The sequence below is a fragment of the Cervus canadensis genome, chromosome 2 (genome assembly GCF_019320065.1).
Source record: "Cervus canadensis isolate Bull #8, Minnesota chromosome 2, ASM1932006v1, whole genome shotgun sequence".
NCBI classification, from domain to species: Eukaryota; Metazoa; Chordata; class Mammalia; order Artiodactyla; family Cervidae; genus Cervus; species Cervus canadensis.
Window position 1 is genome coordinate 63,270,830 of NC_057387.1, and position 16,392 is coordinate 63,287,221.

The window sequence follows — 16,392 nt, forward strand, 5'->3', positions numbered from 1 at the left end:
TAGTAAGATTTTTTTGGACAAAATTCCTAAAAACTTTAAAAGGCTGCAGAAGAAGGTTAACATTTTACTAGAGCTGAGATGTTACTTCAGAAGTGGAAGTCAGTAACACAGTTTAATCCCCACATATGGAAACATGTAATTCACCATGAAAAAGGGTTCTTTTCTTTGCTAGCTGAAACTTGAAATGCCCTTTATTTCTAAACTATTTAACATCTCAAATTACTTCCCCCATGCCTTCCAAGAGATGCAAGAGAGACTGGGCCTTATCTTCTTTGGCAAGCAATGACTTTGCTGAATGTGAAGTAATATTTTTAAAAGCCCTAATATTTTTAAAAGCCTCTGAACAACCATGAAAGAAATGTCCAAAGTCCCAAAACTATTATAAGTTGGATCATAAAATAGGCAAAGTTCAATTTTAATATAGACTATTTTTAACATTTACATTTTCCTTTCAAAATAACCACCTAAAATTATAAATATGACTTACAGTTAAAGAAAGCAGGATGACTATATCGCCTATCTCACTAATAGAAAAAAAAAAAGGAAATAAACTTACAATAACTGCCTTCTAAAATGGCACTCATGAGACTTCCCTGGTGGTCCAGGGACTAAGAATTTGCCTTCCAATGCAGGGGACACGGGTTTGATCCCTGGTTGTGGAACTAAGATCCCCATGCCATGGGGCAACCAAGTCTGAGTATCATGTACATGTGACCACAATGAAAGATCCTGCATGCTGCAACTAAGATCCAATGCAGCCAAATAAATAAACATTTTTAAATTATAAAATAAAATACAAAATGCCACTCATGTTCATTCTCCCTTCCTGGAGTTTCATACCTCATCTCATGTTGAAGAGGGCTAACCTGGGTAACCAATAACAGATAGAAATAATGGTGTGTGATTTCTGAGGCTAGATCAAAACAATCACTGCTTCTGTCTCACTCTCTCTTGTGGAAGCCAGGTGCCATGTTATGAAAAGGCTCAAGCAGTCCTATTGAAAAGTCCATAAAATCATAAAAACATAGGTTTCCTACCAAAAGGTAGCACCAACATGCCATTTACATAACTGACCTTGGAGCAGATTCTCCAGCTCCAGTCAATCTTCATGACTACAATCTAGATGACTACAGCCCCGGCCAACATACTTGACTACAGCGTACAAAAGACCTCAAGTCAAAACCCCCCAGATAAACCATTTCCACATTCTTGATCCTCAGAACAACAAGATAATAAATGTTTGCTATCATTGTTACTGTTGAATGGGAAATAACTGGGGGAGTGGGCAGGTGTCCATCCTCAGGACTTTTGGAATCACTTCTTGGCGCTGGCAACCTTGGTGACCTTGAGCATGCTGAACTCACAAAACCTTGCTCTGGGGGCAGCCTTACCCATCGTGACAATGTCACCAATCTGAATGCTCCTGAAGCAGAGCAACAGGTGAATGGACATGTTTTTATGTATTTTGGGATATAATAGAGGTGTCTCAGGCGATGAAAATGGTCCTCTGCATCTTCATCTTAGTCACCACACTAGACAGGATCTGCCCTCAGATGGAGACGTTACCAGTAAAGGGATATTTCTTGTCAATGTAGGTGCCCCCAGTGGCCGTCTGGGTGCCTAGAAGCCCAGACCAACGTTCTTGTATTGTGAGAGCCTCTCCTTGATAGTTTCTTCAAGCAGGACCCTCTTTCTATTTTGAAAAATGGTGTCTGCTGCCTTTGGTAGGCACGCTCAGTCCAGGAGTCATTCCTTATCTAATATATGTGACTCTAGAATTAAATACCAAAACAACAGGCCCTTTGGATTAGTGCTCAGGACTTAGTTCTCACAGGACTAACCCTAAGGCCCATGACCTCCAGAAAACCACCCCATAAGCCTTGGATTTTAAGAAGGAGACTCCTAAAATGCTTGAGCCTCTATTAAACCCCGACTGGGGAACCCCCAGGATATATAGAAGACTCTAACATAGGCTAACAAACCAGCACATGCCCCCTACCTGATTTAATCCCTAGCAAACTGAGGACTCTGGCAATTAACCTCTGAACTGGAGCACATGGTCCCACCTTTTAAGACACACTCCTGAGACCTGGGACAGACCTACAGTCTTGGCACCAACCCCCAGTCCACATCTGGATTTTATTGGTTTTAGGACAATAAATTTTGGGTAGTTTATTACATAGCAACAAGTTACTAATATAACAGTGGAAAGATACACAGACTTCCAAAAACTGGAAAGATACACAGACTTCTAAAAACTGGAAAGCAAATGGAAGTGTGTTGACAGATGAAAGAGATGAGGAAGCCATAGTCCAGAATAAGTTCAAGAGAGTGAGTGAGTGAAAGTCGCTCAGTTGTGTCCAACTCTTTGCAACCCCATGGACTATGAAGTCCATGGAATTCTCCAGGCCAGAATACTGGAGTGGGCAGCTTTTCCCTTCTCCAGGGGATCTTCCCAACCCAGGGATCAAACCCAGGTCTCCCACATTGCAGGCGGATTCTTTACCAGCTGAGCCACAAGGGAAGCCCAAGTTCAAGACAGGATATAGTCAAAGAGGAGCACCAGGCCCACAGTGAGCAGGTATGAGGGCAGGACTGAAGAAGAGGGATTGAAAATGGGAGCTTAAATGGAAGTCTGCGTCCAGATAACTGCAGCTGTCCTCTATCTTATTCTACTTTCTGCCACGGAATAGAAAGGCAGCTACAGGAAAACAAATTGGCAACCAGAGAACATTTCTTTTTAAAAATTACTTGAACAGGAATTCCCTGGCTGTCCAGCGGTTAGGACTCCGTGCTTTCACTGCCGAGGGTCAGGGAACTAAGATCCCACAAGCCATGTGCCATGGCCAAAAAACAGAACAAACTACTTGCACCACCTGGGGAAAGTAAGTCTGCCAGGGTGAGAAATGGACCTGCCAGAGTAAAGCCCTTTCAATTCTGCATACAGGTGTGCCCTGATTACTGGCCTATCTCCAGGCCATTCATCCTAAAGAAATGCCTGCCAATCAACAACCTCAAAGAAATCGACTGAGCCCAGTTATCCTTCCCTGTTCACCTCTTCCAGAAGAAACAAACATAAAACAAGGCTGTTATCCCACACAAACTGCTTGAGAAAATCAACCCAGTCACCAATTAGGCTTTCAAATTTGAAAAGAAAACCATCAGTACGAAAATGAAAGCCCAAGATAAACAGACAAAATTGACCCCAGAGGAAATAAGATAATTCTGGGTTGTTATAAACAAGTGCTATCAAGTCAGAGAGGTACAGCAAAAGCTTTCCAAGTTTCCTTTTAGAGTATGATTAGAGGTACCTGAATTATAGGAAATAAAACTTTCTCTTTAAAGAGCACCCTAGGGACTTCTCAGGTGGTCCAGTGGTTAAGAATGTGCTGTGCAATGCAGGGGACACAGGTTCAATCCCTGGTCTGGGAACTAAGATCCTACCTACTGAAGAACAACCATGCTTGTGGGCCACGGTTACTAAGCCCCTGCCTGCACTGAAAGATCCCACACACTGCAAGTAACACCCAACACAGCTAAATAATTAAATAAATTTTATTTAAAATTATATTAAATAAATATAAATTTATTTAAAAATAAATAAAGAGAACCTTACAATTTATATATTAAATTCATATACAGACACACAATGGTAATTCTAAGAAAAACTAAATTTACAGCTAAAAAATACTGTTATTGTTGCTTAGTCATTAAGCCACGTCCCACTCTTTGCAACCCCATGGACTGTAGCCCTCCAAGGTCCTCTGTCCATGGGATTTCCCAGGTAAGAATACTAGAGTGGGTTGCCGTTTCCTTCTCCAGGGGGTCTTCCTGAACTAGGGATCCAACCAGCATCTCCTGCTTGGCAGGCATGTTCTTCTACCACCAAGCCTACTGGGAAGCCCTTTGCAATTTTAGTTTCTACCTATTAAATGACGACAGAGGACAAGATGGTTGGATGGCATCACCAACTCGATGGACATGTGTTTGAGCAAGCTCCAGGAGTTGGTGAAGGCCAGGGAGGCCTGGTGTGCTGCAGTCCATGGGGTTGCAAAGTGTCAGACACGACTGAGTGAACAACAACAACAATTAAATGACAATCCTTTTAACAGACAGGAAAGTCAGGAGAGTACTCAATGCAGTGGCACCCTAACATTAAAAAGACTTTTCAGAACTTGAAAATTATGCTAAGTAAAAGAACATCAAACACAAAAGATCACTAAGATTCTATTAGTATGAAATGTTCAGGATAGGCAAATCCACAAAGATAGAAAGTACAGGAGTAATTGCCTAGGACAGTGGGGTAGGAAAGAAAAGGAAGTGATTACCAATAGGTCGGAGTTTCTTTCGGGGTGATAAAAATGTACTGGAATTAGAAAGTTTGCACAACTCTGTGAATATACTAAAATCACTCAACTGTACAGTTTAAAAGAGTGAACTTTTATAGTACATGAATTATATCTCAATAAAGGTATTAGTTTAAAAAAAAAAAAAGACTTTTCAGAGAAAAAAAGGCTCTGGTTCCAAACCAATGTCTGATAAAGCTTATACAGGAGAATCTTGTTAATCACTTTCAAAAATGACTGACCAACCTTAGAGAAAAGTCTATGCCAGGCCTTGCTTTAATCTAAATATTTAGGCAAAAACTCTTTCTGATAATTTTGAATTAAAGCTCTCAAATTATCACAAACTGTTTTAAACTTTCCAAGGATTTCTGGTCGTATTTTCTTAACAACTTTCTTCATTGAACAGTTTTTTTTTTCTGCTAAGTTCTTGGCAGATAGTAAGGGCAATTAAAAATAATTTAGCAAACATTTCTTAAAAAGGAATTTATCTTGGAACATTCACATTCTGAGATCATACATTTATACTTAGAAGCATTCCTAGGAGGTTTCGCCGATAGTGAGCCCTTCCTGTGGTATTCATGCATTTTGTTTCCATAATTTATCAAACCTTTGTAGCTTAAACCACATGATTCAGCATCCTACTTCTGGGTAAGTATCAAAAGGAAATGAAATCACTATCTTGAGATACCTGCACTCTCATGTTCATTGCAACACTATTCACAAGAGCCAAGTTGTTTCCACAACTCAAGTGTACATCAATTGATGAATGGATAAAGAAGATATGGTATACATAAATAAATGTATATATAGTCAATCAAATATTATTCATCCATGAGAAAGAAATCTTGTCATTTGTGACAATATGTATGGGGCAGGATCTTGAAGGCATTATGTTAAGTGCAATAAGACAGAGAAGGACAAATGCAGTTCACCCTTGAACAATGTGGGGACTAGGGGAATTGACCTTATCTGTGGTTGAAATCGGAGAAGGCAATGGCACCCCACTCCGGTACTCTTGCCTGGAAAATCCCATGGATGGAGGAGCCTGGTAGGCTGCAGTCCATGGGGTCGCGAAGAGTCAGACATGATTGAGCGACTTCACTTTCACTTTTCACTTTCATGCATTGGAGAAGGAAATGGCAACCCACTCCAGTGTTCTTGCCTGGAGAATCCCAGGGATGGGGTCGCACAGAGTCAGACATGACTGAAGTGACTTAGCAGCAGTGGTTGAAATAGTCATCCCCCCATTTCCTTTTTCAGGACCTGCCTTGGATACCAAAGTCTTCAGATGCTCAAGTCCCATAGTTGGCACTTAGTATTCACAGTTTCACATCCTTGGATTCAACCAACTGCAGATGATGCAGTATGTATTTATTGAAAAAAATACCCACATATAAGTGCATCTACACAGTTTAAACCTATGTAGGGTCAAGGTAAACTGTACTGTAGGGTATCACATAATTTTGATCTAAAAAAGCCAAACTCATAGAAACAGAGGATCAGAATGGTGGTTACCAGGAGCAGCATGTGGAAACAATTGGGGAGATGCTGATCAAAGGGTACAAACTGCCAGTTAGAAGATGAATGTTCTGGGGATGTAATGTACAGCATCATGACGCTAGTTAACAGTACTGTATCATATGCTTGGAAGCTGCTAAGAAGAGCAAATCTTCATACCACAAAGAAGAAAGGTAATCATGTGAGGTGCTGGAGGTAATAACTAGCCTTATTGTGGTAGTTATTCCAAATATATGTTTCAAATCATCGCTTTGTACAGGTTAAACTTCATGTTATAAGTCAATTGTGGTGGGAATGCAAGCTAGTACAGCCACTATGGAAAACAGTGTGGAGATTCCTTAAAAAACTGGAAATAGAACTGCCATATGACCCAGCAATCCCACTTCTGGGCATACACACTGAGGAAACCAGATCTGGAAGAGACACGTGCACCCCAATGTTCATCGCAGCACTGTTTATAATAGCCAGGACATGGAAGCAACCTAGATGCCCATCAGCAGATGAATGGATAAGGAAGCTGTGGTACATATACACCATGGAATATTACTCAGCCGTTAAAAAGAATTCATTTGAACCAGTTCTAATGAGATGGATGAAGCTGGAGCCCCTTATACAGAGTGAAGTAAGCCAGAAAGATAAAGAACATTACAGCATACTAACCCATATATATGGAATTTAGAAAGATGGTAACGATAACCCTATATGCAAAACAGAAAAAGAGACACAGAAATACAGAACAGACTATTGAACTCTGTGGGAGAATGTGAGGGTGGGATATTTCAAAAGAACAGCATGTATACTATCTATGGTGAAACAGATCACCAGCCCAGGTGGGATGCATGAGACAAGTGCTCGGGCCTGGTGCACTGGGAAGACACAGAGGAATCGGGTGGAGAGGGAGGTGGGAGGGGGAATCGGGATGGGGAATACGTGTAAATCTATGGCTGATTCATATCAATGTATGACAAAACCCACTGAAATGTTGTGAAGTAATTAGCCTCCAACTAATAAAAAAAATAAATAAATAAATAAATAAATAAAAAAAATAAAAAAAAATAAGTCAATTGTATCTCAATGAAGCTGGGGGAAAAACAGAAAGATAACTCTGTCTATAACAATCCATAAAAAGCAGAGGAAATAGCTACTTTATAAAACAAGTCGATATGTTTTGTGTGTTGCAAACTTACAAGTATAAAAATATAAGGAAAACTGAACTCAGGAGATGATACTGTAAGCAATAGCTAAAATACACATATGCAGAAAAATCTTGAGAGGATGAAAGATTATGGTCTGCACAGCTTTAAAGAAGGCAGAGTCAAAGTTTAGGGAAAGGGCGTTGGAATACCTAAGCTTTCCATACTAGAGCTTGAATCCACACATCAATAACAGATGTGTGATACTATTTATCTGAAAAAGGACAGCAGTAATATCTAAGAATCTACCATAAAAATGAAACAATTCTAAGATAAAATTGGCGATATGTAATTTTTAAAACTGTCTCAAGTAGAAAACATTATAAGCAGATGACCACTTTGCAACCTTCTCTTTGGATAAAAAATTTAAGTCTCAAAAAAAAAAAAAAAAAAATTTAAGTCTCAGCATAAAACAAATTACCCATAAATCCATAATTTAGTGATCACCACTGCTTACACATTAGTGTATTTATATCTAGCCTTCTTTCCCTCAGCTTAAATACTGACGTAATACACCACATACAGATTTTACTTCATTACAAAATTACAAGCACACACTCTCTATACTCATTTCACTTAATTTATGTTCCCATGTCATTAAAAACATTGGAAGTGTTTTTATGGCACTAGAATATTTCAAGTTATGGATACTCCATAATTTGGTATTACACTGTTTTCAGTTTTTCATTATTATTTAAAATGCTACTGTGAATAGTTTTTATATATAAATCTTTGAATCTCATTTCCTTGGGAAAAAAATATCTAGAAACATGATTTCTCAGCTAAACAATCTGAATAATTTTAAGATTCTTAAAGATGAATTGCTTTCCACTAACACACTGATATGCCTCATCCATAATCCACAGTCTAGGAAAGTGTTCACTTAAAGTCTATGTTTACATGTCCACCTCTCTAAAGAGACTCTAAACTCCTGTGGGAACTTAAGTTCATGGTATATTCATCTTTGTATCCTGGTATCTACCACAGAGTTGATACTAAATAAATGGCTACTGAACTGAGTTACAGCACAATGGCAAAACAGTAATGTTCAGCTGAAAAAGAAGAAGAAATCCTCATTAGGAACAAACATGTCCTACCTCTGCTGCTGAAGCAAAAGAATCGTTTGATGCAACACTCAAGGTGTCTCTCAGGCCGAAGTCATCCGCATTCCCTTTCATGGTGATATCTGTATCTTTATCTGAAAAGAAAAGGCAAAAAGTTCAGAAGTTGACATTCCTTGTCATTGCCATATTTCATATTCTACTGTTGACTTTTTCTGTTTTTCTGTTTAAACTTCAGTCTTTATTAGAATTCTGGAATCTAAAAGAAAAACAATACAAACTGATGGGATATACTCTAACCAGACTCTCAAAGTGTTTCACCCTGACGCTGAACACCACCAAGCAGAGAAGAAAGTACGATATAGTATACAGGAAACACTTTCATTTTTAAAAGAGATTAAACTATTTCAGATTTTTAAAGCTTTTGAGTAAATAACAAATTGGTATATAATAACTGGAGTTGATTATCTACCAACCACCGTAAATCAGTATATGTTATACCACAGGTAGTCTGAAACACAGCAATTTAAGTTGCAAGTGGCCTTGCCCAAATTGAGATAACTGGCAGATTCATTTACATTAAATGAGTTATCAGCATATAATGCTGTCTGGCTAGTCACCTGTGATAAAGCAACAATTAAAATAATTCAGGAAGATTTTAGTCTTTAGGGTCTACTTTAAAACACTGAAAGGCCTAAAGTGATCAGGGTAGTTGGCTGATGTTGATTCTGCTTACTTGAAGGTCAAATATAACTGCCCTCATTTTCATTTATTTATTTTTTTGCCACAGCACAGTGACTTACGGGTCTTAGTTCCCCAACCAGGGGTTGAATCTGGGCCCTTGGCAGTGAGAACACAGAGTCCTAACCACTGGACTGCCAGGGAATTCCCCACAATGATTTCAAAGGATTGAAAAAGCTTAAAGGCATTTCTAAATGATTAATTTGACCATACCAAGACAGGCTACCTATTACCAACACCTAGCATTCTGAATGTGAATGTCAGTATCTTCACATACTATCATCCAGAATCTTCACTGTTGATATCATACTTTCATTGGTACAGCCACTATGGAGAACAGTACAGAAATTCCTTTAAAAACTAAAACCAGAACTACCATATAATCCTGCAATCCCTCTCCTGGGCATACACATCCAGAGAAAAACGTGGTCCGAAAGGATACATGCACCCCAATGTTCAATGCAGCACTGTTTACAATAGCCAAGACATGGAAGCAACCTCCATGTCCCCCAGCAGAGGAATGGAAAGAAGGTGTAGTCCATCTATACAATAGAATATTACTCAGCCATCATGAAGAATGAAACAATGCCATCTGCAGCAACATGGATGGACCCAGAGATTGTCGTACTGAGTGAAGTAAGTCAGAAAAAGAAAAATATGCATGATACTGCTTATACGCAAAAGAAATGATATAAAGGAACTTACAAAACAGAAAGACCCACAGACTCAGAGATTGAACTTATGGTTAGGGGATGGGGGAGGTATGTATTGGGAGTTTGGGGTTGACACATACACAGTGCTGTATTTAAAATGGATAACCAAAAAAAGAAAAATAAATAAATAAATAAAATGGATAACCAACAAAGACCTACTGTATAGCACAGGGAACTCTGCTCAATATTATGTAACAACCTAAATGGGAAAAGAATTTGAAAAAGAATAGATACACGTGTATGTCTAACAATCACTTTGCTGTACGCCTGAAACTATCACAACATTGCTAATCAACTATATTCCAATATAAAATGGAAAGTTTAAAGAAATTATATTTTCAAACAAATTCAATACTTATTTATAGATCTGACTACACTGTGTGGCAAGCAAGTGACATTCTTCAAATTCTATCACAAGAATAAAAAAAGCAAAGAACAAAACATACAGATTTTTATTTTCATTTTCAATCTGCTAAGTATGTCAGATACTTTATCTTCTTTGAAAAAAAATCAGAAATCTCTTTGGCTTTCATTCATCCAGATTTTTATTCCATCATTTTCCCCCAAATAAAGTTCATTATCTTTACCATAAGTGTTCCAAATCCCATTTACAACCCCCAAGTACCAGAAAACAGACATTTTGTGATTCTCTACAGGAAGTGTAAAGTTTTTAAAAAGTCCAAACCATTAATTTAGTTGAAATTCAAAAGATTTGCAACCAATTATAATCTCTAAGCCAAGCAGAAGAGCAAATTGGGACAAAGTTCATCAATGCTTATCAGTTAAGTATAAATACACATAGCGTATTTTTATCTACTTTACATTTGGTGGGACCATAGTTGACATTTTAACCATTTAAATTCCAAATTTAAGTTATAATTGTTTTCCAACCAAGCTTACATCAGTCCTTTTAAAATACCTAACTTCTCAGTTCAAAATCCTACTAATAAATAACTATTAACAGAACAAAATCTGAGGTTAAAAAAAAAAATCTGAGGCTAAATTATTCTATTTTCAAAAACACAAGTCCTTTCAGGAATTTAAAATTTTTTCAAGCTTGAGAACAAATTGTTTTACACTTATAAATAGCTGTAATACTATTATTTGGGGCACTCAGTTATTCAGAAAAATTTCCAATATTCTCTTTTCAATGCATTTATGCTTTTTGAAAATTATTTACAAAATTAAGTAAGCATTCAAAACTTTCAAACTTTTATCTTCTTAATTATTTCCCATTGTTGGTACTAATTCTGCAAAAAGAAATCATAGTACAACCTTCAATAACCCAAAAGCGTATTTAAAGCAGGATTAAGTTACAAGTCAACTAAGTTAAATCTTGGTTCCATATGCCTTTCGCTATTTTCGGAGTGGAACACAGACATTTATCTTATGTCACTTTACCTTTCAGACATTACCCAGGAGCTGTTAAAAGTCTGTTTTACTTCACTCAACAGTAACTAGCCATTCAATGTCATCCAGATGAGTTACCATGGTTGTACTTTATTTTTAAAAAAATCTAACAAAGAAAAATGGCTCAGAGGAATTGGAAAGTTTTATTCATTAAACTCAACTTCATAAACCACAGACCATACTTCTCATTTCAGTAATTGTTATGATTTCTGGGATGGTAGCTTAATAATTATGAAGAGGAATAATCCATCTGTTTTTTAGATAAGCCAGCAAAAAATATACAGAAAGAATATTGGGTAATATCTCAAATTAACTGCTTTCATGTAGTTTTAAAATTTAAAATACTTTTTCTAAAAGTATCATCAACTTAATTATTAAAAGACATGGAAAGCAAGGAAAATTAAAAACCAAAGGCTTCATCTAGTCAATAGTTTTAGAAACTTCTTACCAAATTCTTCTTAGGAAAAAAGTGCTAAAACTATGAGATATCATTACACATCTACCAGAATGATCAATTTGAGGAAAAAATGACCATTTTTTTGTTAAGGGTATACAGAAATGCAACTCACACATTACTGGTAGAAACAGTTGGTAAAACCACTGTGGAAAGCTTGGCCTTTACCTATGAAAGTTCAAGATTGCATTCTTATGACTTTGCAATTCTCTCCTTGGGTGTGTTTTACAGAAATACATGCTTAAATGCATAGAAATGTTCCTAACAGCGCTGACTAAGTAACCCCAGACTGGAAGGAAAACAACTATCCATCTACCATAGAATACACAAACTGTGGTATATTTATACAATTAAATAGTATACAACAACAGAACTGAATGAACTGCTGCTACATGCAGGAACACAAGTGAATCTTACAACATGTTGAGTGAAAAACATTATGCATGATTTCATTCAAATAAAATTTTACAAAAACAGGCAAAACTAAACAACAGTGATCATGACTACATACTTGGTTGGTAAAACTATAAAGAAAAGCCAGAAAGTAAGTAGTATGACCTTCAGGACAGGGGGCTAATTTGGGGGGTTGGTAGCAGGGGTATTGATTGGGAGGGGGTACAAAAGAATCTTTTAGGGAGCTGGCAATGCTTTATTTTTCTATCTACTAACAGGAGGATATGATAAATCACTGTGATATTTTGTTTTGTGCACAGTTCTTCTAAGGGTTTAAATAAAAGGAAAGAAAAATGATGTTATCTATGGATCTTGGGCCCCAAGGGCTGAAAAAAACAATAAAATACTTTTCATATTTCAATGTTCACAATGATGCTTTAAATTATTATTAGATATGAATTTTATTCCCTGATAGAATAAGTATCTAAATGATGCTAAATTCAAAATGTCAAAAAATCTGGTAAGTCTGGTTAAGTACAAGAGCAAACTGAAAATAATTTACCTGCACCCTCTAAGGAAACACCAGTAGCAATAGTAGAGACTAATGCCATGCATGTGTACCACTCACAAGCTTTCTTCTCCAAGCTCACTGATTTTTCTTTGCTATATAATGATTGTTTTCAAATTTTAAGTGAGAATTTTTAGGTGGGGATAATCAACTATTCTCAGGAAGAAGACAAATTATGAGGTGTGTAATCTAATTGTAACAGTAAGATTGTGATTAATAAACATTTTATACATACTCAATGCCAGAAACCAAATTACATGTTTCACATGTATTATCTAATAATTCTCACAATAATCCTACCCTTTTTAGGTAGGTACTCTTTTTTTTCTTTTTATATATCAAAAAATTAAGGGACAGGAAGGTCAAGTAACTTGGCCCATAGTCACACCATTTAGAAATGGAATGGCAGGATTCAAACTCAGGTCATTTGACACCAGATTCCAGGTTATGAGGGCTTCCCTGGTGGCTCAGAAGGTAAAGAATCTGCTTGCAACACAGGAGACCTGGGTTTGATCCCTGGGTTGGAAAGATCCCCTGGAGGAGGGCATGGCAACCCACTCCAATATTCTTGCCTGAAGAATCCCATGGACAGAGGAGCCTGGCAGGCTAGAGTCCATGGAGTCACAGAGTCGGACATGGCTGAGCTAGTGCTAATTGCTGAGCCTCTCCTATATTTCTCCTGGGTCATTTTGCCTGTTATATGACTTTATCTTGTTTTGAGAGCACTGTTAAAATTCTCATGTTTCCATACACTAAATTAATTAAACTTATGATACTATAAACCTGAAATATGCAGCTTAAGCCCCTTAAGGATTCATCATTAACCTCAGAAATACCTATAAAAAGCTTTCCACATAATTGGATGAGTAAATACAAAAAAATGTACCATGGGTTACCTCATTGGCTCTTAGAGGAGCAGCTTTTTTTTTTTTTAACCTTCTTAAATAGTAATCCTAACATTTTTAAGAACATTTTTTTTACATGTCTCAATCACCCAGAACTTTTAAAATATTCACACACAGACATAAAATGTTCTTCTCTGGAAGAACACTGAAAGAATAATGTTTACTTTTAACTAAATAGTCATATAGCTTAGGCCAAAAATCTGACTGGATTCAAGCCTTCCTCCTCCTTTCACAATCTCATAATTCACATATTACTTAAGTTTTTTCCAAGGCAGAATTTGCTTGAAAGTTATAAAAAGAAAAAATCAGAAGACACTTCGGCTCTGGAACTTGGAACCTTAGGCCTGGATCTATTTTCTTTAAACCAATCCAAGTGGGTTTTTAACGTGTCTCACTTTTGCCATCCCCAGACATGGTTCATTTTCTGTCACTTAGAAGGCATCAGGTTTATTTTAACTTCAACAGATTCTAGTGGAGATTCCAAAGATGCCACTCTTCTTTTCAAATCCAGGCTGTCCACTGTGGATTTTGTAACACCAGCAAGAAGAGGATGTCTGCCAAATGTCTCAATGTCATCTGACTTCTATGTCAGCAGCTATTCTCCAGATGATTTTCAGCAGTTAAAATATGATTTGGAACCTTGTCTTTTTTATGGTTTTATTAAAAATGGAAAAGGTCCGCTGCTGACAAGACAAGCTATTTTCCAGAATCTTCTATAATCTGTTAAAATAATAAGAAATCTAGAAAATTACTGCTGTTGTTTACTCTGTATGACTATCTGGTTCCATCCATACTGAGGATAATTTTTTATCCTCATTTACTTTAATACTAAAAAACAAAGTGGAATATAAAACCCAAAAACAATGGGGGGGGGGATTGGATGAAGGTAGCCAAAGATACAAATTTTGAGTTATGTAATGTACAAGATGATAAATATAATTATCACTGCTGTATGTTATATATGAATGTTATTAAGAGTGTAAATCCTAAAAGTTCACATCACAATGAAAAAATTTTTTTTTCCTGTTTCTTCAATTTTGTACCAATATGAGATGATGGATTTTTGCTAAACTTACTGTGGTAATCATTTTATGATGTATGTAAGTCAAATCATTATTTTCTATGCCTTAAACTTACACAGTGCTATATGTCAATTATAGTTCAATAAAACTGGAGGAAAAAACACATAATTTTAGAAAATGGAAGAATTAAATGAGCTAACAGATGATATTTTTTTGATTTTTCCCTCAATGAGCCTTAACACTGAAAAGAGTAAAAATGAAACCTCCTAAAACAAAAGAAAGGCTATCTAATCAAATCAGTTCTTACTTTTTATCACGTACACAATTTTGCCTATATGAAACAACACATGCATAAAGCAGCCCCATACTACGGCACTACTCAAAACAATATTTCCACAACAGTTGTCTCTGGCTTTCCCTATTTATCAAACCTTCTTAGATGCCATGATTGGCCAGTGAAACAACTGTGATTTCCTAACTGGGAAATCCAGCTGCTGATGTGAAACGAGTAACAGAAGAAAAGAAAAAGGAATAACAGCATTTTATATCTTTTTTTAGGAGAAGGAGAGAAGTAACTGGATAACCTAAAGGGCAAAAAGTAATAAAGGGTAGGTCTGATGTTATAGAGACTTTAATGGGGCCACTAGCACCGCTAGTCAATCTGTACACTACACAAAAGGTCCCTGGTCAATGGGACAAAGGCAGGCAGAACTCCAGCCCATGTCTTGGGCCTGTATCATCCTCGAAGATGAACCTTTTTCTTATCACAAAGGTGCCCTTCCCAAAGGGCTGTTGTTGTATAGTTGCTAAGTTGTGTCTGACTCTTTTGCAGTCCCATGGACTGTAGCCTACTAGGCTCCTCTGTCCATAGGCTTTTCCAGGCAGGAATACTGGAGCAGGTTGCCATTCCCTTCTCCAGGGATCTTCCCAACTCAGGGATAGAACCCACATCTCCTGCATTGGCAGATTCTTTGAGCCATGAGGGAAGCCCACTCCCAAGGGGCTACATAGGCCTTTATCGACATCAAACAAAGGCCTTGGATGGGTTAGTGTAGGTCCTGCACTTAGAAATCCAAGTGGGTAAGATATAACTTGAATACATAAAAAGCAAAGGCAAGAAACAGGAATTTCCCTTGTATGTGGTACCCCAGCAATTTTCATTATACTGCTCTCATCTCTGAACCTATTTTGACTTGCATATATGACACCAGTTAGACTTCATTTTGTAGTATTATTAAACATTTTGAAATTAAGATTATGAGCCTTAATGCATGACAGGAAGTTACAGGGCAAATTTCTCATGTGTTCTGAAATTTGCAGTATATATATTTAGAAGTCTGAGTATACAAGTTAAGCCTGTAATTCATGTCACCTCCTAAAAATAAACCCTCAGGGAGTTTATCCTCTGACCACAGCGATTCTGCATGGAAGGAAGGGGACAAGGTCTTAAAGCATCAACTCTGGGCTGTCTGACGTTTGACATAAGGTTGAGGTTATTTCCTCTTGCTGCCAGCTCTTTCAATCTCACTAAATGTTCTACCTGGCTGCTTACCAGAAAGAAGAACATTTCTCTAGTGGTCAGGAGGTCCCACTTTACAGCTTTCCTGTTCTCTGCCAGAGAATTTGTACAGTCAGTACTGCTGCTGCTGCTGCTAAGTCGCTTCAGTCGTGTCTAACTCTGTGCGACCCCATAGACGGCAGCCCACCGGGCTCCCCCGTCCCTGGGATTCTCCAGGCAAGAACACTGGAGTGGGTTGCCATTTCCTTCTCCAATGCATGCATGCATGCTAAGTCGCTTCAGTTGTGTCCGGCTCTGTGCGACCCTATGGGCAGCAGCCCACCAGGCTCCTCCGTTCATGGGATTCTCTAGGCAAGAATACTGAAGTGGGTTGCCATCTCCTTCTCCAACAGTCAGTACTAGGCTGGAAAAATCCCTAATTTCCCCTGTCTCAATGAAGTCCTATGCATAAGTAAGCAGAAAAAAAGATGGATAAAATACTTAAATTGTATCAGTAAATGCTCCCACAATCTCCTGCAAACAGGTAAATTTGATTAAATGACTTCTTAT

At 37.5% G+C, this 16,392-nt stretch overlaps 1 protein-coding gene and 1 pseudogene across 1 annotated transcript in view; both read right to left on the reverse strand.

Annotated features, from left to right (window-relative positions):
• The window catches only part of MIGA1 (mitoguardin 1), a 74,102-nt gene that overhangs the window by 19,057 nt on the left and 38,653 nt on the right, over positions 1-16,392 (reverse strand). The window contains exon 8 of the mRNA XM_043460917.1: positions 8,155-8,255. Coding sequence (XP_043316852.1) covers positions 8,155-8,255 — 101 coding nt within the window. The remainder of the gene's footprint in view (positions 1-8,154; positions 8,256-16,392) is intronic.
• Positions 1,300-5,960, reverse strand: LOC122437362 (annotated as a pseudogene).